Below are 22,280 nucleotides of genomic sequence, written 5' to 3'. Positions count from 1 at the left end.
TGTGCCACTCCAGCAGCGCAGTCCGCGAAGGGTGGCGGGAAGGCTGCCGGCCCTTCGGGGACCCTTCCGCGAGCAGCCGTACCGCCCCACCCTGCGGGGGGCACCGGGGCGTTTTCACTCCCTGCTGCCTCGCTTCAATTCAGGTCCGTGACGTTAAGGTGAGAACAGTGTGTGACGCGGACGTCACGCCTGGCGGTGTCAGCCCGGGATCTGAGCTCGTTACGAACGCGTCTCCGTTTCCAGGGTCCGAGCGCTGGTTGACTGCAGCCGGCGAGCGGCGCTGCGAGGGCCGGCCGGGCCCCGCGCCGCTCCGTCCCTCAGCCCCACTGCGGGGCCGTCCCGGGCCCCGCGCCCCTCCCGGGCGGCGGCCGCTGGCGTCACAGCGGGGCCCGGGCGGGGGCCCGCCCCGGCCTGGCGCGCGGGTCACGTGAGCGGCGGCGGCGGCGGCGTCAGCTGATCGTGGCGCGGCGGCGATGGACTTTCTCCTGGGGAACCCCTTCAGCTCCCCCGTGGGGCAGCGCATCGGTGAGCCCCGCGGCCGCGCGCCCCCGCGCCCCTCTCCGCCCGCTCGCTCGCTCGCCCTCCCCCGCGCCCCCGGGGGCGCTCGGCCGCCCGCCCGATGGACCCCTTCCTCCGGGAAGCGGCGGCCCCCGCCTTCGCGGCGGGCCGGAGAGGGTGTCGACCAATCAGGGGAGAGCTCCGCTCTGACTGACGGGCGTTGCCGACCAATAGTGGATGCGCAGCCCGAGGCGGCTCTGTCGGCGACCCCACCAGCCAATCCGGGCGCAAGGGGGTCTTGAGGTGGCGAGGCGAAGTTTCCTCTCTTAAAGGGGCCGCAGACCGGTGGTCCGAACCACGCCCCCCGGTAGAGCCTAGGTCCGTGATTGGCTCGGGGCCATTCCCGCCCGCACCTCTTTGGGGGCTTTGTGGGAGGGGCGGGGTCCTACCGGAGGGGCACAGCAGGAGTTGCTGATTGGCTGGGCTCCAGCCGCCGCGGCCTATCCCATTCTAGGCAGGAAGGGGCCGCGCTCCCCCTGAGGTGACAGGGTGGCCGGGGGCGGCCATCACTGGGCTGGAGGCTGCCGGGGGTCAGCGCCTTTGGGCTGGCCTGGCCCTGGGGTGTCACGGCTCACCGAGTCGGATCAGGGTTCCCCACCCGAAGGATGAGCACTCTGGGCACCCCGGGGGTTCTGCCCACCCTGAACTTCCCAGCACAGAGGTCTGGGACGAGCAGGGCCTGTCAGGGCCATGCCCTGGCTCTCTGGAGAGCTCCTCTCCTGCGCCACAGGCCTTCTCACAGGCCTGAGTACCAGCTCCGGCAGTGAAATCAACGGCAGGAGCATGGCATCCACTCTGTGACCTTGCAGGCCAGCAGACACGCAGTCTCTCTTAGTCCCTGTGCTCAGGTCAACTAGGCAAACACAGGAGAAGGACGTAGTCTGAGAAGGTGGAGGAAAGAGATGCTATAGTTAGAAAGAACAAGACCGTCAAACCTACACTGGTCTCAAAATAGAGATGCAGGTTTTAAAATACTTAGAATAAAGATTTTTTTCACCCCATTTTGTATTATCTAAGTGCCTTCAGGTTGTCCTTGAAGGTTGATGTTGCCTGTTTAAACTCTCCAGCATGTGCAACAGCCGTTTGTAAGTTTATGCACTTGCTCAGTCTTCCTTTTTGTCACTTGTGCAGACCTTTGTTCTTTGCTGTGAACATCTGGTCCCTGGTTCAGTAGTTTTTGGTGTGCTTGCATGGGTGAATAGGCTGCTGTGGCTGGGGTGGGAAGGGAGCAAGCAGCTGCTTTAGATAGTGCTTTTATAAGTGCCGCTTATTTTAGAGGCTGCCCAAAGCAGTGTCCAAACGAGGTGGGTAGGGGGCACAACTCTAGTGTTGGGCGAGATAGGCGAGACACACTACAGCAAGGTGGGGGAAGGATCACCAGGGAAGGTTTTCTGTAACAAAAACCTCCAGATGATCTTTGATGTCTCCCCGGATGAATGTCATATGTTTCATCACGCTTTCCAGGAGAAGCCGTCTCCCGTCCTTTCCAGAATGAAAGCTCTTTGATTCCCTCAGTGAGTGCATCAGATACGTTTTTGTGTTTGGGTAAAGGCAATCTGAAGTTATCTTTAGATGTCACAGATCACTTCTCGCCCTCCCGATCTTCTGATCAGTATATAGCCAGATTGTAAGTGGGTTCCTTCTGGGCTTTGCTTCGGTTAAAGAAGGGATTTTCAAGCAACAAACCAACAGCAAAGAGGAGGAAAAAAGTACTTCAAGAGTGTTGTCAGACAGGAGTTAGTATCGAAGGTGTGACAGTAGAGACATTGTAATGACTAGGGTTGATTGGGGTTATGGGAGTCCGAAGGGGTGGAGGAATTGCAGCGTATGAGAAAGGAACTCAGTGTGAAGAACTTGAAAGGGCTGGTGGCTGAAAATATGAATGTTTTCTCCTTTTGAACATTGTCTATCAACATCCTGGGGACATGGATAAATGCTATCTTCCCTGTTTAATTTGAGACGCGAACATGACTTACCCAAACTTGTTTGGTAGGTCTGTGGCAGCTGCATGTTGAACCCATGAGCCTGATCACCAAACCTGCATAGTGCTGCTGCTTTGGGCTGTCTGCAGAAAGCTAATACTGTATCCTTGTAAATTACTTGGGCAAAGTCATGTATGCCTGATACAGCTTATAAAGTCTAAAATAGCTTTAGATGAAGGCTAAAAACAAATCCTCTGTGGCACACTGCAGCGACGTTCTCAAATTCCTTCATTAATGTTAATCTAGTAAGTCCCATTTATTTTGCTGACAAGGGAACCGATGCTCAGATAATCTCAGTGATCTGTCACAGAATGAGTCAGCTGCAGAGGAGTAGGTTTTCTAGCTTCTTACTCCCAGTCCTGAGATTTAGTCACAAAAGTTGCCTCTGTCCTGTTTTTGGACTGTGATGTCTCTTCCCAAGTAAAATGAACCTTGTTTGTTTGGGGTTTTTGGTATTTGTTTTTGTTGTGTGGTGTTTTTTTTAAACACGGTACTTCTGACCAGTGGGAAAATTTCCAAAGAGTGCTGAAGCATCGTAGTTTGGATTCCCCCCTCAAAAGGGATATCCACTGCGCCTCCATCTAGGAGCTAAGTGAAACTTCAAAATGGAAAATCTGATTTCAAGGAGGTGCTCTGAGTGAGAGAATGGAGAGGAAACCACCAATGCTCTCTCCTGACGCTGGAAGTCTGGAATAACTAGTAATTATAGCAATACTGAAAGGAACAGAGACAGGTTATTTCAGTGAGTGAGGGCAGGCAAGGGAGAGAAGTAACGGTGTAGCACAGAGATGAAGAGGATTTTTTATGGTTGGGAGTTGGTTTAAGCATGAGAACCAGGAAAAGTTGAGACTGTAAAGAGGGAGCAGGTAAGAAAGGCTGATGGGTGAGGCAGAGGGGCAGATACAACACAATATGCCAGAAAAATCTCCACAGCCATTTGGATCCCACCTTGCAGGTGTCCCTGCACGCCTTTGTGAGTTGGGACCTTGGGGCGCTGGTGGGCAGCAGTTATCAGCTGTTGTCAGTAATACTCTCCTGTCGGAGTCAGATGAGTCCCTGCAAGGTAGTGCTTCTCAAAAAGGCATTGCCTTGTCTTCTGTGCCCGCTCTGTCTGGAGGAGAAGGGGCAAAGGCAGCAGCTGAAGAGTCGTTTGATCCCTAAGAGTTTGAGCTGATTCACAGAAAAGGAGCAGGAGAAGTTCAGAGATGCAAATACCCACAGCGCTATGTCAGCATGAAGTCTGTGTCCATCACCAGCCTTGAATTAGGTTGGGAGCCATATCTCTGATCTCTCTAGAAAGCGTGTTGTCCCCTCCATCGTCAGAGGAGCAATACAGCTGAATGGTGGAGTCCTGACTGAGCTGGTGCTGAGGTTTCCTCACGGGAAGCGAAAGCATGAGGCTTAGCAAGGAGACTTTGTACAGGATGCTGATTTGGGCCAGGGGGGATATGAATTGAAGGGAGGTTGGGAGAAAGGACTGTTGTGTTGCTTTCTGCTGAACCTACGCTGTCTTATGCAACGAAATGCTGGTGCCCTCAAACACCTTTTGAAATGGGTGAGTAGGTGCTTGATGGCTTTGCTGAGGAATGTAAAGCCAGCGAGACTGAGCGCTGTAGGGAATGCTCATTAAGGGCCTGACTTGGAGGAGGGGCACACAGTCTCTGACGAGCTATGGCAGAGCATGTCACGGGCGCCTGGCTGGTTATGGGTGCTTCACATCTGTGACAGGGAGCAAAGGGGACAGGAGCCTGCGCAGTATCTTCTGTCCCCGGCTCCCGTACTTCCCCGTGCTATTGACTGTTACTGCCAGTGTGCTGCTGCAGGGATGGCTGGGTGGGATCGCCAGCCCCGCAGTGGGCTCTCCCCAGCCATGAAGGCAGAGCCAATAAACTAGAAAAGAAGCAAAGCTGTGAAATTTGCTCATGGCACGAAGTAATGTACAGTTCCGTTGTGTCAGTTATGCCGAGCTCTGACGATTCCAGATAACTTTTATAACCTAGCTGCAGTCATCAGGAGCACATCAAATGACAGGCAGGAAAAGAGTCAATGCTCTGGTTCAACCCGTACCACAGTCCACAGCGGTTCTCGGTCGATCCGAGCAATTTGTGAGGCAGCAGGCTGGAATCAGGCAAACCCCAATGCTGACACACCCGGGAAGCCGGACTGGCTGCCAGAACAATGTGGCTTTGAAGCGGCCCCGTGAAGGGCCTCCTGTATGTTCAACAGCCAGTTGGTTTCGAGCTTGGAGGGAGATGGCGTTCGTACATTTGCCGATAACCTCTGCCGGGGGAATTCTCTGTGGCAGATGAGGCTCAGCTTATTAACACGCAGAAGTAGAAACTGCCTGATGAGCCCCGCCAGGCAGAGCGCTGGGGAGGCGGCTGTGCCCTGCCTCTTGTGCTCGCTGTTTTTAGGGACTTGTCGCTGTCCTCAGCCATCCCGGGCTCAGATTTCATGAGAAGCAGACAGCTCATGTGCTACTTACGGCTCATGAAACGGGGGCCAGCCACCCTGATCCTTCATGTGACTAATGAATAGACTTTGTTTCCTTCCCTTCTGCAGGCTTTAGTAAAAGGGTAAAGTTCAGGATTTCAGAGAAAACTCCAACATATCTTACTAGGCTTGGACAGTCCCTTAGTGCTTGGAAGCAACCAAGGAGGATTAGCTCCAGCTCTCCCAAAGCCAGCTAGGCCAGGCTTTAATCTGTTCTGGGTAAATTCAAGCGCTTTGTCCTTGGAAATGCCTCATGGTCACGTTCCTGTTTTCCATATGCCCCAATATCTTCAGCTTTGTATTTTTTGAGCCTATGTTGCATTTATGGCAGGTTTGCTGCAGGAAAGCAGCAAACCTCTTTGTTTACCAGCGTGTGAACGGGGGTGACAGTAGCAGGATGACCACAGCGTTGTGAGGTAACAGCGGGGCGGCGTGTGTCACTTCTGAGGAAGCCCCATTTTCCCATAAGTGGCCAGGCAGGTGAAGGAGCACGCACGGTTTGTTTGCATTCCTGTCTGAAAAGCAAACCTGCTGCCCGACCTTGGCAGGACTGATGTGTTTGGAGGAAAAGGGGGGGTGGTGGTGAGCAGGTTACAGAGTGCCACCAAACATAGGGAAGCAAGGGAAGGGTGTTTGCAGACTCAGTTCATGTTTGTGTACAGTGAAAATGAGGATGAGGAGGGTTGAGGAGACTTGAACAGCAAGGACTTGATGGTTAAAGGCAGTTTTTGTTTCATCCTTCGTTTCTTCTGTAGCTCAGACCTTCCCAGCAGGCTCAGCCCTGTTCCTGAGTTGTGGTTTTTTCCTTCCATGTGCAGTGTTTTTCTTCAGGGGTGAGAAGAGTAGATCTGGACTTCCTTTCAGTAGAGCAACCCTCTGTGATTGATTTGTATGCTTCATTGCCAAAGGCAGCAAACAGTACAGAGAAACTTCTGGCTAGGCTGGGGTTCAAACCAAGGTGTGTCATGAGCAGGGGATGCTGGAGGAGAACACAAGGGAAGGGTCGCTTTGTGACCATGTGTGCCAAATCCATCAGACCAACCTGAGCTGCAGTCTGCCTGCCGGCAAGGCTGGCCCTGTGGTGTCCCAGAGCAGGAAGGAACCTGAAGCTCTGCTACTGTACCGAGTCCTGATCCCAAAGGAGCCCTGACAGAAAACATTTTCCCCCATGTATTACCACAGCTTCACGCATTCATTGGTATATGCCCTGGTGCACCAGACATGCTCCCCTATAGCCTACTGCCCTGGATATATTCTCCACCACATCACCCAATGCGATGCTACCTCCTGCGCCTCACTGAGGAAGCTTAGATCTGCAGGAGACCAGGATTCCTATATAAAATTAATACTCAAAGTGACAAAAGTTCACCTGAATCAAGGGGCCTTCAGGGTATTACAGTAGCAGCCAGACCTTCAGAAACGTGGAAGAGCATCAAGAACGTTCTGCCACTCTCCTTCCCTTGTTCGCCCTCTTCCATCTGGCTGTGGCCACAATGTAATCAGCGTAATCACAGTGTAAGCAATACGTTCTGCAGTCAACAGAAAAGGTGGTGGCTGCATTGCAATAAGATGCGGATAGGTAGCTTCACGCTGTGGTGTGTAATCTGTAGGAGAAACACGTGTATAAAAGGCTGCATTGCACAGTGCTGTGAATAGCTCTCTGCCTGACCCTTAAAAACAGGACACCCCAAACCATGATGGATGTGCTTACCCAGGTGGGAGCTAAAAAATCTTCTTTTTCCTGCGTTATGGCCCTATCCCATTACTGCGTGAATGGGCATTTCATTTCATTCCCACAGAGGGATCATTAGGTGCTGGGTCAAAAGCAGAAAAAGGCAGCTCTGCAGAGGAAGTGCCTCTCCAAAGAGGTAGAGGACACACAGCAGCAAGGGCCAGCTCCTGATTTTGCAGGGACAGCAGTTTTGAAAATGCAGGCACTTCTCTAAGCACCTTGTTGGGTCTGAGGTCTCTTGAAGAGCACCTGGTAGGTGCTAAACCGGTCTGGCTAGTTTTAATTCTCTTGCCCCCGTGCTAAGTCAGGCGTTTTATAGGATAGCAGAGCTGGGAAGGATGGTTCTTGTCCTCCGCTTGCCATCTGCTGCGTCTGTTTCCCCGTGGTCTGAAGAGTACCTGGGTCCTGCCTGCCCCACTGGTGGTTCTCTTTCCTTCAGCCGCTGGTGGTGTCCCTGAAGGCATCAGTCAGTCGGCGCGGCTAGGACTGAGGCATGGCTGATTATAGGGTGGAGACACTGCTGCTCTCAGTAATAGCTGCTCGTTTCCCAAAACTCTGCCTTGAATAACATCAAGGCTGACTGAGGAATTCCTAATTAAAGGGGACACAATCAAAGCTGAAACAGTATTGCTTCGACTTCAGCCTGCAGTCCGCTTCTGTCCATACTCCCCAGAGGCCAGGAGTTCAGGGGAGAGATATAAATGTTAAACAAGAGAGAGCCCTGCTTTGGCTGTTTATGTTTGCTTGTTTGTTTTTGTAGGGCCCGTGTAAAAAGAAGGGGGTTGATTCTTTTGTCTCCTTAATTTGGAGCCAAGAGTGGTGCCATTGACATTAGATCCATGTCTGTGAGTAGACCTAACTCACAATTTCTGCCCCTGCAGCAACAAAGCAAATAAGCCCCCTTTTCTCCAACTGTAGAGCTGAAGTCATGCTGAGCCCCCTCCCTTCGTGTGCAGGACTCCAGAGATCACACAGTGTGTGTTTGTGTGTTGGTAGCATGGGTGGTGTGGGCAAAGTTGAGCAACCACCCATCCCAGCGCCGGCCAGCCATGTGCTTTGCGGTGGTGACACCTAGCGGGGAGTACTTGGTGGCCTGGACTTTGCAGCCGGATTCACCTCCTTGCATGTTGTGGTGGAAGCCAGGGAGAAGGTGGCTGGGCTCTGGGGTGTCCTGACAGCTGAACAGCAGCCTGTGAGAACACGGCCGCTCTTAGCCTTGCCGTGTCTTGGTTTCTGTTTTCCAGAGAGAGCTACTGATGGGTCCCTGCGGAGCGAGGACTGGGCTCTCAACATGGAGATCTGCGACATCATTAACGAGACTGAAGAAGGGTAAGGGAGCTGGCAAGGGTACACATCCAGCGGCAAGTCCCAGCACACCCTGTAACACTACAGCCCTAGACTGCAGTGGTAGCGTGCACTAGTGGAGGTAATAAACTAGGCTTCCCAACAGTCCCTAGATGAGACTCTGCTAGGAGACCTAGAGACACAGCAAAGCTATCCGAGCATCTGTTAGATGCTTCCCCGTAATCTTCATGAGCCATTCAAACAGGCCTTCACGGTCCCCAGAGAAACCTCAATTCAAGCCAGGCTCCCTCCCATCTCCCAAAGGCATATTTGCAATTCTTCCACTTTGGTTTATTCCTCCTTCAGACCCCTCTCATTCTCTCCTCTGGGAATGTAAAAATCTGCAGGCTGGTGACTGAGGAGAGAGGAAAATCTCAGGCTGCTATTCAGTCCTCTGACTGTGCAAGTCCTGCTGGGGTTCGCTTCTCAGGTATTTTCATGTACGGTCACTCAGACATGCACAAAGTAAGTGGGGGAGCCCTTGTCTCCCTCTCCCTGTGGGGAGGTGTTCAGAAATCTGCCAGTCTTGTTAACTCTGGACCTGGGAATTTGCCAGTGAATTCAAGGGGGACTGCTCCTTCTCACAGTGGAGATGTCAAAAGCAGCATGTAAAAAAGAAGGTGCTAACATGGAATAAAGAATGTAAGTTTCACTCCTGCTGTCCTACCCCACAATGATGCTGACAGAGGGTTAGCAAGCCCAGTTTTCAGCTTCACACTTGTATGAAAACAAAGTCAAACATCTCTACTCACAGATCTGTCAACACTTCTTTTCCATGCTATCCCCATGGTGCAAATACGCCTGTCTCTGCCCACAGTTCTCAGTCCTGAGCTGTGGCCACTTGGTGTTTCAGTTCTTGGCGCCTGATAACACAGCTGTACCCTCCTGGCATGGTGGGCTCTCCCATTGCCCTGCTAGTGCCCATCCATTGCAGCCATGCTGCCCCACGGGCCAATACACTCCTGCCCTCCTCGTTGCCTCAGTGTCTCCACCCCACTCTTCTCCTCCAGCACTGCTGCTCTTCCAACCCAGCCTCTCTTCCTGTGCGCTGCCAGAGCATGTTGGTTCATTTGTGTCCTCTCACAAGACCACGGTGGTCTGAGACCGCAGTGCTTCTCCCCTCTGAGAATGGTTCAGGACACCCTACTATGCTGCTGCTCTCTTGTCCACCTGCAATATAGGCAAGATTTTGCCACTGCATTTCCCCTGCTGCTTTTTAGCCTCCTTTCCTCCAGGGAAATGTTGTTAAACAGCTTCTCTCTGAGCAACACAGGGATTGCTGCAGCTCGCTCTCTCCTTCCTGTTTCTAACCCATGCCAGGCTTTCTTGTGATCTCCTTCTCTTCAGTCTCTCTGCCATAGGATTTTGCTCTACCAAGTAGTGCATTACTTTTACTCTGCTCTCTGTTGTGTCCTGTACACCTTGAGTTGTTGCAGACATCAGCACAGAGGCCTGCAATTTCAGTAACAGCGCTCATTAGCAGGACCCCACTCCTTTGCAGAACCACAGGCAGAAGCTGCTTTACCAGTCATTGCTTCAAGCTGCCCTGAAAACACGGTGGGGAAGGTCACCTGCTGAGTATGAGGCATCCAGAGGCAGTGGCTGTTTTGCTTTGCCTCTCTGTAGGTGGGTCTCAACCTTTTGATGATCTTTCTTCATCTGATTTCTCCTGCAGGCCCAAAGATGCCTTCCGAGCCATTAAGAAGAGAATTGTAGGGAATAAGAACTTCCATGAAGTTATGCTGGCTTTGACGGTGAGTGGTCAGGGCTCTTTCTCAGCTCTGTGGTACCCTGCTGTAAAGCTGAGTCCCTGGCTGAAAAGACACGGGTACCTAAAGGCAACAAGGTGAACATGTGTAGGCAGAAAAGGCTATAGCTAATGCTTCATTGCCTTTGAAGGTTCTGGAGACGTGCGTCAAAAACTGCGGCCATCGCTTCCATGTCCTTGTGTCTAGCCAGGATTTTGTAGAAGGTGTCCTGGTGAGAACAATCCTGCCGAAGAACAATCCACCAGCCATAGTGCATGACAAGGTGCTGACCCTCATCCAGGTGAGCTAAAAAGCGTGAGCATCTGCGCCAGTTCAGAGAGTCTTTAGGTGTTTGTGCAGAAGACTACTGTAAATGATGATGGGCTGTACTGTCTCCTTCTCCCCAGTCCTGGGCGGATGCCTTCCGCAGCTCACCAGACTTGACTGGTGTCGTCGCTGTCTATGAAGACCTGAGACGGAAGGGCCTGGAGTTCCCCATGACTGATCTGGACATGCTGTCACCCATCCACACACCACAGAGGGTATGGGAGCATTGCTGAAGAGAAAGGGTGTTGGGCAGCTGCCATTCTGGAGCTATCAGGGGACTTTAGGAACTCTGGCTTGCATTTAGAGGGCTTTTGGGGAGTGAGAAGCTCCAGGACAGCCTCTTTGCTGAAAGAGCTATTGAAAGCAGATGGGGAGCTGCCATCAACAGTCCTCTCCTAATTGCGCTGCCCTGTCAGCTGTGAGTGTCTAACATCTCCTTCTCCCTGTCACTTTTCCCACCTCTGTCTGTAGACTGTGTATAGCTCCGACCCCCAGTCCGGACAGAACTCACCTGCGGTCAGCTCCCCTCAGCAGATAGCATCCATCCTCCAGCCTGTCACCCTGCCCACCGGGAGAGGCACATCCAGCGACGCACCCGTCACACCCACACCAGAGCAGGTGAGTTGGACACAAGTCCCGTGGTGCTGCTGACTGTCCCTGCATTTGGGGACTGTTTCACAAACACTGTTCTGGGACTGCTGTCCTCGTCCTTCCCCAGCCTCTGTCCTCAAGGAGCTGTTCCTCCAAAGCATAGTCCCTCGAGAGCTCCCCAGAGCTCCATTGTGGTCACAGTGATGAGCTGGGATACCACAAACACAGAGTGATTATGTTTTCCTAAGGCAGGGCTGCTTGCAGGTAGAGGGAAGATCTCCTGGTTATAGGGAAGTGGGGAACTGAGACACAGAGGTTTTGAGCGAGGTATAGCAAAAGCTTGCTCAGTAGATGCCTCCTTATCATCTTTGTTTATCTTGCCTCACTGCTGACTTTATATGAATCAACCCTGTCTGGCTATGTGGTTTCCAAAGACCAGGGCTTTCTCTCTTGTTTCCCCACCCTTTTTTCTCCTTCCTTACCCTGACTTCATATGACACCATGTTCGGCACCAAACCTCCAGCTGTCGGTAGGTTGCATCCCCTTGCAGAACAGAGGCTAGAAACTGTTCTCAAGAGGTTCTTTAGCAGCTTGTGAAACCAGAGGGATAAAGCTTCAACTGTACACTTAGCCCAGGCTTGCCTTTTGAGTGGGAATTCACTTTTTTCCCCTCTTATCCTGCTTTGGAAATGAAACAATTTGAGTGGCTGCCATGCAGGAGCTGCTAGTTGGGGAGAGATTTGAATCATAACAGCAGCCTGAGCTGGCCATTAAAAATCAAGGCTAAGCTAGTGGCCAAAGATCCCAGGTGAGGGCATCTGTTACCAGCAAATGAACTTGATGGTAAGTAATGGAGCTTCCTTCTGCTGGAAGCTCCCAAGAGCTGAACTGAGCAGTGACAAATGAGCTCCTCAGTGGTTGTTCCCTTCGGCTCTGTGAATGTGCAAACACATGCGGTGCACTGCCATTCAGGGCAACCTCAGCTGTCTCCTCAGTCTTCCCACGCCGAGCAGTCACGTCCCCTCCCTTTTGCAGATCGGGAAGCTGCGCAGTGAGCTGGAAGTGGTGAATGGGAACATGAAGGTCATGTCGGAGATGTTGACAGAGCTGGTGCCATCCCAGGCCGAGCCTTCTGATCTGGAGCTGCTGCAGGTAAGGAACACTGGTGGGGCAGAGGGCTGGCAGGTGCAGCTCAATTTAGCAATGACTTGATGGACTGAGACATTACGCATGCCAGGCATGGGGAACAATTGTACTGGACAGTTTAGTGTGGGGCTTATCAGGGAGCGATGGGCTAAGGGAGACACAGGGAAGGTGGAGTTTCAACAGCCAAGGGAAGTTGCACTATTGAGGTTGGAATCGTCTCATGTGGGGACTCGTAGTCCCTGAGGGCCTTTCTTTCTGGATGATGTGTTACACAAGAGGCATACAATTATGGTCTTGTAAAGCTCAGACTCAATTTACCTCTCACACCAGTATCTGTTGCCCATCAAGTCTTGCTGATAGACCCCAGTCTATCCCCCTATCTAGGGTTTGTCTGTCCCAGTCAGACTTCTAAATCTGTGAGTGCTCAGCCTTAGCCTGACCTTTGTGATAACTTCCCCTTGCTGTGAGCAGGAGCTGAATCGGACATGCAGAGCCATGCAGCTGCGTGTGGTGGAGCTGATTCCCCGAGTCCTCCATGAGCAACTCACCGAGGAGCTACTCCTCATCAATGACAACCTCAACAATGTGTTTCTGCGCCATGAAAGGTACCTCTCTTCTCCCTTCTCTGCCCTGCTCTTCCACAAGAGTTTACTGCTCCTTGAATCCCACCCTTTTGATCTGCCCATGAGTGTAATGCTCAAGACGTATCAGCCTGTGTCATCCATCTTTGAGAACAAAGACAATTCTCATCTTTTGCTGATTTATTCCTGTCCCTTCAAAGCTGCTGTAAAAGTTACTGATGGAATATAAAGATATTCCTGTGGTATAACCCAGAAAAAGAAGGAGGAAACTGTGTGGAACGAGCTGGTTTTCTAGCTCTGAGGCAGACGACAGAAAGGACTTGCCCAAGTGGGGTCAGCATCCCTTTTTTTTTTCTTCCATTTCATCAAACCCATCTCTTAAGCTGGGATGAAGTCTGGAGAATTTAGTCCCTATGTCTGTATGGAGAGCTGGTTTGAACCATTTTGGTTAGAAGTAGCTCTGGAGGATCACAAGAAGCTTCCTCACACCATCTCTCAGGAGACATCAACTCTGTGGGCCTTGTTGTGGTGTCTTCAGTCTTGAGGGGGAATTGGGCCCTGAGCCATGGTCCTCCTTTCCTAGTACATAGGAAAGGGCAGACTGTGCCAAGCCTTATAAAAAATCTCTTGGGCTGTGGGTGAATAAGCACATACTACTGAAATGCATCCTCTCATCATTCTTGCAGGTTTGAGCGTCTTCGGACAGGACAGCCTGTTAAGGTAACTCGGAGCAACTCCCCCTCTGTGCAGCTTGGTTTGCATCCTGCAGACCCTCCTGTGTCCTGCTGAGTTGGAGAGAGGTTCAGCTAGCCCCACTTACAAGCTGTGGGCTTTGCCCTCCCAGCCCAGCTGCACCAGGCCGTGCTGGTGTGCAGGACACTCCAGTTCCCACTGCTACCCTCTCCTTCCCTGCCAGTGGGAGCCTTCCTCTCACCCAAAGAGCAAGAGCAGACCACCAGCAATTATGGTTTTCCGGTATTGAACATTGAGAGGACCAATTCCCATATGAGCCTCCCTTTGTCCTCTGAGCACTGCCCTGTCCTCTGAACCAGCACCTACCATACTTACTGACATCCAGCCAAGCTGGGAGGCTGGCTACCAAGACATGTTCTGCCCTGGGACACTATTCCCAGCCAGTTCTCTGATCACTGTCCCCCTCCTCACAAGGAGAGGCTTCACAACTGGTATCTTTCAATGGGTACAGAAGGGCTTCACTCTCCAGTGTTAATGAGCTAGGACTGAAGGGTCAGGGTGTCTGGGCTTCAGAAACTCTCCACCATCTTCCGTTTTTTTTCTCCAAAGGCACCAAATGAGGCAGAGAACAGCTTGATTGACCTGGGACCCAGTACTCCTGGAGTGAGGCAGCCTGAAGTCACCAACAACCTTTCCTCTCAGCTGGCTGGAATGAGTATGTTGCCATGCAGTTTTCCTCTCAGTCCCTCTTCTGTGCTGCTCTAGGAATTCTTTCATGCCCTTGAATCACCTCCCAAAATTATCTAGTCACATTCATAAAGTAACCTAGAGAAATAGGGTGTATTGTCAACTAATAAACTCATGAAGAAACTTGTATATGCCCCAAGGCACACACGCATATGTCTCAGAATCCACACCTCACGTTGTGCAGGAGTTGGACATGACTTAAGAAGGACCTCAGCATTAGGCTGTGGCTGAGGACTGGGCCTTCCAGCAGGTCAGGGGAGAAAGTTGCTCCCTCTCCAATGCCTAGCAGCAGTGCAGTTGCCTCTCTTGCTATGTGGTGTCAGGCTGACCACTGAGGTCTGGGAGAAGAAAAGCAGCAGAGCTGGGCTGCAAAGGCAGCCATAAGCATCTTGGGCTCAGGACCCAGGATTTGACAGGTTGTCTACTCAGAAAGCCTGAGAGGTCCTGAGGGATCTTCAGGACATACCAACAACCTACATAGCACTGCCTGAAGCTCTCGCTGGCTGTGAGCACATTCAGTACAGCTTGGGTGCAGCTACAGAAAATAGGCAAGACTGTTTTTACAGACAAGCCAGTGGAGATATTTTTCAAGTCAGGGTTTTTCAGATGACACCTGAGTCATGAAAATCAATTCATCTGTCTTAGAGGTGCTTGCCCAAAAGCAAAAGGTTATCCTCTTCCACAGGTTACGGAGCAATTCCCTCTGAGTTGTCTTAAATGGTCAGGAACATGTAGCCTTCAGCATTATTATGCAGTAAATTGATGCTGCTGCTGCTGCCTGAGACTGAGCTAAAAATATCTGCTGAGCAGGCGAAGAAACCGCTTCTGTTACTTCACCCACAACATTGCACACACACAAAGACTGTGCTGCAGCTGAGGGGCAGGATAGATGCGTGGGATCTAGAGCAGTTTAGTCTGTTCTGATGCTAGCTTTACACCTAGCACCTCCAAGCCCATGAGCCTCCGTTTACTGCTCTGCTGCCTGCTCACCCTGCTCTCTCTCCCACAGACCTGGGCTCGAGCAGCGTGAGCGCGGGGCTGCACTCCCTCGACACCTCTGGCAAGCTGGAAGAAGAGTTTGACATGTTTGCCCTGACCCGCGGCAGCTCGCTGGCTGAGCAGCGCAGAGAGTGAGTGTAGCAGCCCAGTCTGTCCTGTCCTGCCTTCTTGCAAGGGGGGAGGGCTCAGGGCAACTGGGGCTGTGACCCGATCCAGCAGCAGTTCCTGAGAGACAGTAGGATGCAGTAGAAATGCACTCTTCTGACGCACAGTGTTTGTAGGATGACCTCTGTGTTCCCAGTCCTTCTTCCTGCTGCTGTCATCTCCCCTTCACAGTCTCCTCCTGGGCATGGGGAGAAGGAAGCGGTCTCTGCGTGTGGGGACTGTGGTGCTGCATGTGCTGGGGAGACTCAGTGTCTGGAGATGAAGGAGTGGAGTGGGACTGGCTGAGTTTTCTTGTCTGTCTGTGAACTCATGTGCCCTGACTGGGGTGATGTTGAATTTGGGAATTGCTGAATATTGATGCAGCCTAATGGACAGAGTATTGAACTGGAGTGCAGAAGTATGCAGCCAGTTGCGGCTTGCAAGGCAGGGCACTGGTCTGTGCCTCAGCTTCCCTGTTGGTAAGTGGGACTGATGTTTCTTCCTCCATAGTGTGTTTGAGACCTCCTGGTGTAAAGCACCAAGAGTTGGGTCTCCATAGTACTGGCTGAACCGAAGAGGTCTCTTCCCTACTGCAAAGAGTGGATTCCTGAATCCTTGTTCTGGGAGGAGCCGACAAGAGCTGTGCTGACCGGATCCCGTTGGATTGAGAGACTGCGGCTGATCTCACGCTGTTTTGCCTGTCAGAGTCATCCACTGCTCTCCATCGGTTACCAAGCAGTAGAGCCTGCAGGCACGTGGCTGCCTCCAGCCCTCAAAGACCTGTGCTCCTGATCTCCATCCACTGGAGTGTCTTGTTCTGCAGCTGGGCAGTAGCAAGTCAAGGTCTCTTGAGGATGTCTCCTTTCATTCCTCTGCCTCAGACTGCTTCTGGTAAAAGTGGTGGGGAAACCCATAGCCTACACAACTACTTCATGTGTTTTGCCCATGTGTTTCCCCACCACTTTTACGGGTGTGCTGCCTGAGGACAGAGGCAGTCCAGGACAAAAGAGTGGTGCCAACAGCACCCAATCTGGAGCTGAAATCCGAGCCACTGGTATGTGCTCATTGCTAGAGGCTGGGGGAGATCTGGGCAGGGGTGGAATCATATCCTCTCCGCTGTGGCGCAATCCTTAACAGACTGAGGCTTGTGATCTCTGCACAAGTAACAAGACATCTTCTATTTATTCCTCACTGCCCTCCATCTGCCTGCACTTGCAGTCCTGCCAGGTAGCCTCTATTCTCACTGGCTCAGGCTTCACATTTCACTCACCAGCCTCTGCTCTCAGTGTCTCCCTCCATCTGAACAGACCCATTGCCCTGCTGCTGCCGGACGGGACGTGCTGGCAGGAGACACAGGCAGGGCTGCTGGGATTTGTTCCTGACACCCCCATGCTTCATGTGTGTCTCAGGGAAGCAGTGCTTGAAACACCTCAAGCCTTTCCTGCCGTTCTTCCTCATCAGTGGCATGATAGCAGCATTGTACTTCATCCTTGATGCCATTGTCCACAGCGGCCCCTTCACTGATGAGCACTTCTTCGAGAAGTTTGAGCGCCGGTGGCCCAAGCCCCTGGCCCCCAACAAAAACAGCTCTACTTGATGGTCTGCTGGATCTGCGAAAAGGGGCCTGGGAGCAGCTGGAGAGGAGACTTGCGGAGAGTTTCTGGGAAAGGCTTCATTCTCCCAGCGTGGACGGACTGTTTTCCCCACTCTGCATGGATCAAATGGTGACGTGTGGCATTAGCATGTGTGGTAGCAGCCTAGGGGGGACACAGAAATGGGATGAGGGAGATTATGAGTGAGACGTGTCTGTGTGTGGAAAGAGGTTGCTGTAACGGTGCATTTGGAGACCCTGAAGCAACACTAGGCTCTTCTGATCAGTCTCACCTCCCATATAGCATAGGCCAGTGAGTCTCTGCCACCATCAGTTTTTGAGTGGTATCGGTTAAAGAGATGTTTTTGAGCTGTGTTTGTGTCTGTGAAGGTAGGTGAGTATGTTCGGGCTTGTTGCTCAAATCCTTTCTGAAGTAGCTGTAATCGTCTGGTCAGTCTGTTAGTTATCTCTCTTCTGTAGTCAATCCCAGAGAAGATGAGTGTTATGGTTGATGCATCTAGCTCTGTAAATCTGTGTTTTAGTCTGTTGGATGGTTGTTTTCATATGATGCCTTGTCATCCTCCTGTCACGTGCCAGGGCTGTCCTGTGGTATCCCACAGTGATGTTGCAGTGAGTAGATTAGTCTGTTTTGTGGTGGGCTACACCTTTAGTAGGGGTTTTGTACACCTTTCTAGAAGCTCTTGGGAGCAGAATGATGAGAGATGAAAAGTTGTGCAGTCAGAAGCACTGAATATATCTTTAGTAGGAGTTCCTGCTCTTCACTCTCAGGCATCTCATCAGCCTGTGTGTTATCTAACTTCATGCTTTCAGGGTAAAGTACGAAGATCCCCAAGCCTCCAAAGGACTCACTGGTGCCCTAGATGCCCGGCAGCAGAACACAGGAACGGTAAGTGGCCACAGAGCTTTTAGCGCATCACCAGGAATGAGAGTATCCTCCTTGCTCACCAATGCAATAAATGTGCTGTCTGATTGGAAAAAATCAAATGTTTAACAGGACTGATGATAACTCCCAGTCTCCACCAACCTGCATTTCCTACCTAGACTATATACCTCATTCTTTAAACACCAGAGGTGGGGAACTATGGAAAGTCTGGGATTGACTCAGTCAGTAACAGGATGGCCTCCTTATATATGCAGGGAAATTTCCACCTGGAAATGTATGTTTTATTCCTGTTCAGCAGGTTTCCAAGTCCAGTTGCCTTCTCTTTCCAATCAGAGAAGTAGGCCACTAGTACTAATGTGTTCTCTCCCCCACCCTAAACCCACTGCCTCCCCTCTCCCTCACCCTCTGCGATAGCAGCTTTCAGTGCAGACTCTCTCTCGACCAGGGCGAGTCTGGTACCTCTAGTGATGGAGCCCAACTGACTAAGTGGATGATGCGGCAAGGAATGGTGAGACCGTGGAGTGCCAGCAGGGAGGAAGGAGGCTGGGGCTGCTGAACTAGAGGTGGCACTGGCACAGCACGTGAGGATGCACAGCAGACATCAGCAGAGACTGCAAATTGAAATGGAGCAACCCTGATCTGGGCCAGTAGTGGAGACCAGGGTTGGGAAGGTAGCAGGCAGAGTGTCAGTCCTTCCTCAAGTAAACATGTCTGTGGGAAGAAATCCTAGGAGCTCTGAGGCCACGAGAGCACGTGCCACTCTTTGAGCTAGAGGATGGCTTGTTTTGGAGTGGGAGTCTGGGGCAGAGGCACTAGCCGGTGGCATCATGAGGAAGGCTGCCACCATTCATTCCCCCTGCAGCCTCTCCTGCTCAGCATGAGCTGCCCCATTTGGAGGAAAACTCTGGGTTCCAGCTTTTACCCTGTTCAGGGCCTTCTCCTCTAGCTAAAGTGTTTGAGCCTTCAGGCTGTTGAATTTGGTCTTTTGGCAGCAGGAATTCCTGCAATTATATCCCCTCAGGCACACTGAGGCTTTGACACACTCCCAGGTCTGAAGCTTATTAGCCTGTGTTCCTGAAGTGGGCACTGCCCAGACTGATGTCTGCTCTAGGAAGTTCCCCCCATGCTGTCCAGTTGGCTTGAGTTCCTCCCTGGGTAGACAAAGCCAGTTCACTTTGAAACTTCCCTAATCTCACACATCCTCTTCCATCCCCATTCATCCATCTGCCAACTGTGGTAACTATCTGCACTTGCTCCCTGGTTTGGGGAAATCTGCCTGTCCTTGGTAAGAAGGTGTTGCTCTTTTTCTTGGTCTTGCTGTTTTCCTGAGAGCAAGGGAGCTATACGTATTAGGAGACTAATAAATAAGTTCCCACAAATACTCTCTCACGCTTGTGCTTGTGGAGCCTCTAGCAAGGGCTGCTCCTTGCTCAGCTTTGTTCAGGAGCTCGTGACTGGAGAAAAGGATCTGGGGTTTTGAATCAGACTTGGTTTCCTTCAAGGTTATCTCTGTCCACTAGGAAGGTGTCTCTTTGCTGCTTAAATTGGCCAGGGACATGAAGTCTTCTGAGCTAGCCTCATCCCTACTGGAAGTAAAATTTACTTTAATTGTAGAGGACTTTCTCTTTGATGGTTCTGTTTCTGTAGTTTGGTGTGATGTCAAATCCTGCTGTGCTCCATGATCCTACCAGGGAATCGCTTCTTGGCAGGTGTCTTTCCCCCTTAATGTGGTGCCAAACTTGGCACGTCCAATATCTTCAGCATCGCAGACTTTGACATCAGACCGCCACTGGTTTGTAGAAAGGAGGAGGCATGGAGAAAAGCATGTCTCTTGTTCTCTGGCTGCCTAACACAAGCAGCCAACTTCCACATGGTGAGTCCTCACCAAAATGGAAAGCTTGGTCCAGTCCAAAGCCAACCACCAAACCCCAGATGCTTTTAATGGCATGTATCCTGGAAACTATGCGTGTCTGGGTGTGGATGGGGCAGAGGAAGCAGGTAAGTGGTGGCATCGGTAGCTGGGAGAGCTTTGCAGGGGCACTGAGCTGACTGAATGGTGGAGCGAGAGCGTTAGCTTTTCGGTTGGGCTTGCTTTTGCAGAGTGAGTTTCCTGGAACATCCTCTCTTTTCTTGTTCTCATTGCTCTTTTTCCTTCTCTCCCAGGTGCCGGTTCCTCAAGCTAATTTCATGGAAGATATAGAAAAGTGGCTCTCCACTGATGTGGTAAGTGAGGGGCTGCTTTCCTGGAGCCAGCAGTCCTGCCAGAGTTGTCTGCGGGGCTGGATTTTAGGCAGTGTACAACAGCGCTGGCACTGCTGAATGTGTGGTACAAGCTGCTCGGAGGGAGCAGGGGACACGGGGTTTGGGATACCACACCAGTATAATTAGCCTTCTGAGAGGCATAGCTAATGAGCTGAGGCTCAGGGCCACTCTAACATGTCTGTACTGCGGAAGTGGGGGGAGCACTATCTTGTCTCCCTCCGTGCAGACAAAGAATCACATCTGTGGAGGTGCCTTTGTCGACCTTGCTTCTAACCATGCCCTTCTCCTCCTTTCCTAGGGAGAGTCAGAGGATGCAAAAGGTGTCACCAGCGAAGGTAAGACTTGCCAACCCCTTTCTCCAGCTGTTCCTGGCAGCACCTTGGCTCTTCCACAAACCTCCCTCCTTCCTAATGCTCTTTTTTCTCTTGTCCCAGAGTTTGACAAGTTTCTGGAAGAGCGAGCAAAAGTTGCGGACCGACTACCCACTTTGTCCAGCTCCTCAGCAGGGACGTCCGCCTCCCCTCCTGCTGCCAGCCGTCATCAGAAACAAGCAAAGGAAGATGATGCTATGTTTGCCTTGTGAATGCTATAGACTGGTGTGCTGTGGAGCAAGAGGCTGTGTGAGCTGTTTTGCTTGCCTCCGACCAGGGGCCAGCAGGGGAAGGACTCTGTCCCCTTCCTCCACTCTCTTCCTGTTTTCCCTTTGAGTTGTTTTTATTTTTAAGCTGCTTTCAGATATTCTTTGTTGTGTTTAGGGATGTCACACAATAGACTTGTGAGGGGGGTTTTCAAAGCTGCTAGAGAATGTGGGAGTTCAGTGGGCTTTTTTGGTTTTTGGTACAGTGTGGGCAAAGTAGAAGAAGCTCTCCATCCTCCTCTCCAGTGAGGTAGTCAGAGATCTTGCCCAAGAAACAGGAGAGGCTGCAGTCTGCTGCTGAAATCATTCCTGCCTGCCTCTTTCCTTGCCCCATCCCTAGAATGGATCTCCAGCCCTCTGCCTGCCACTGTTAGACTGGAAAGCATGGGGATGCAAAGCATTACAGGTGGCAGAGGAAGAACACTAATGGTAGAGGGGCCCTGTTGCTCTAGCTCTCTTGCACAAGTGCTTGTGGTATGCCACACCATCCCACTCACAACCCCTTCTCTTCCTCTTCCTTTCCTCCCCCTCCCCATCAGTTTATCCAGAATCCTACCCACAGCCCAAATGTTTCCGTTGCATGACAGACAGTTACCAAAGCCCTTGGCTGCAAGGTACCTTGGCCCTTGAGCTGCGAGCGGTACCCCAGGCTGAAGGGGCTGTCTGCTATGGGGTAGGATGTACCTTCAGCAAACTCTTCGCAGTTAATTTAATTCTCCCATTATTATACTTTTCTCCCCTCTTTCCCCGATGCGATCCCACCTCCCTCTCTCACTTCCACTGATGCCTTCCACCACATCGTGCCATGGTGCGGGGAGTCTCTCTGAGCCTCTGATAAGGCCAATGCTATAGACTCCCTCAGGGTAGCTGTGTGTGCTGGGGGCGAAGAGCTGTGTTCCCTAAAGCAGGAGATCCTTACGTAGGCACTGCTATACCAGCGAGAACATGCTGTTGTTGGGGTAGCTTGTTCAGCCGGTGAGCACAGAGGTGAAGCGAGACATCAGTCATCTCACGCCAGCAAAGCAGCCCTGCAGCAGCCAGGAGCTCCTTTGCACATGGGGAGAAAAACCCTTCTGAGCAAACTGCACATGCTGCCCAATTATAAAAGGCAGCCAGGGAGGAGGGTGCTAAGCCCGGGGCTCCTGCTCGTGGGATTTCTTGTTGAGCGTGGGAGAATTGCCTTTTTTTATTGCACATTAAAGGAGCAAAGTCTTGAGCCTCCCTTAAGATATGCATGCACTGTCAGTGCTGGCGTGGGGAGGGGAGGACCCTATGGGGGAGAAGAGGGGTGCAACCATGCAGCTGGTTGCTCTCCACGAAAAGGCAAGGGCACTGTGGTGCTGAGATGAAGCACAGCATGGGGGCTGAGGGTGCTGCGAGGCAAGGCAGGTGCTCGCTGCTTTATAGCACAGTCTCCCGGGGAGGTGACTACAGCCCATCTCAAAATAGCAAGAGGGCGAGCTACCTCCTCTCCTTTCCCTCTCTGCCTTGTGACCAGATCCGAATACCCACCTCGCAGCCCATAAATCACTTAAAGACGTGCAAGAAACACAGTTGCTATGAAAGGGCTCTCTGGTATCCGCAGGGCGTCCTCAGTTGTCCCCATGCCATCCCCTGGTGTCCAGTTGAGTGGGAGCTAGGGGAAGGATTCTTAAAAGGATGTGGAACAGGTTGAAAGTGTCATCTGAGCCCCAGACTTGCAGGAAGGAGTTAAATTAGCTGAAGTTGTCCAAACCTCAGCACCTCGCTCTCCCCCGTGCCTGCAGCCTCAGCTGTACCAAGCTCAGGCAGAGGCTTGAGG

General features: G+C 51.8%; 1 protein-coding gene across 8 annotated transcripts; it reads left to right on the top strand.

Moving 5' to 3' along the window:
* Positions 1 to 413: 413 nt before the first annotated feature.
* Positions 414 to 21,701, top strand: TOM1 (target of myb1 membrane trafficking protein). 8 transcript variants are annotated; one of them, XM_075156335.1, is made up of 16 exons: positions 416 to 525; positions 8,010 to 8,094; positions 9,785 to 9,863; positions 10,009 to 10,158; positions 10,265 to 10,399; positions 10,656 to 10,802; positions 11,811 to 11,927; positions 12,393 to 12,526; positions 13,189 to 13,222; positions 13,805 to 13,910; positions 14,952 to 15,072; positions 17,508 to 17,583; positions 18,026 to 18,088; positions 19,744 to 19,803; positions 20,141 to 20,177; positions 20,277 to 21,701. In XM_075156335.1, the coding sequence occupies exons 1-16, from the start codon at positions 474 to 476 to the stop codon at positions 20,423 to 20,425; spliced, it is 1,545 nt and encodes a 514-aa protein (XP_075012436.1). In that variant the 5' UTR covers positions 416 to 473; the 3' UTR covers positions 20,426 to 21,701. The 8 variants fall into 8 exon arrangements, 7 of the variants coding, with proteins under 7 accessions (XP_075012444.1, XP_075012436.1, XP_075012454.1 ...); XM_075156343.1 differs by lacking the exon at positions 18,026 to 18,088 and having other exon boundaries at positions 414 to 525; XM_075156353.1 differs by lacking the exon at positions 10,265 to 10,399.
* The last annotated feature ends 579 nt before the right edge of the window (positions 21,702 to 22,280 follow it).

This window comes from Calonectris borealis, chromosome 1 (assembly GCF_964195595.1).
Source record: "Calonectris borealis chromosome 1, bCalBor7.hap1.2, whole genome shotgun sequence".
Lineage (NCBI taxonomy): Eukaryota > Metazoa > Chordata > Aves > Procellariiformes > Procellariidae > Calonectris > Calonectris borealis.
The sequence above is the reverse complement of the archived record's forward strand: the minus strand, read 5'-3'. Positions and strand labels throughout refer to the sequence as shown.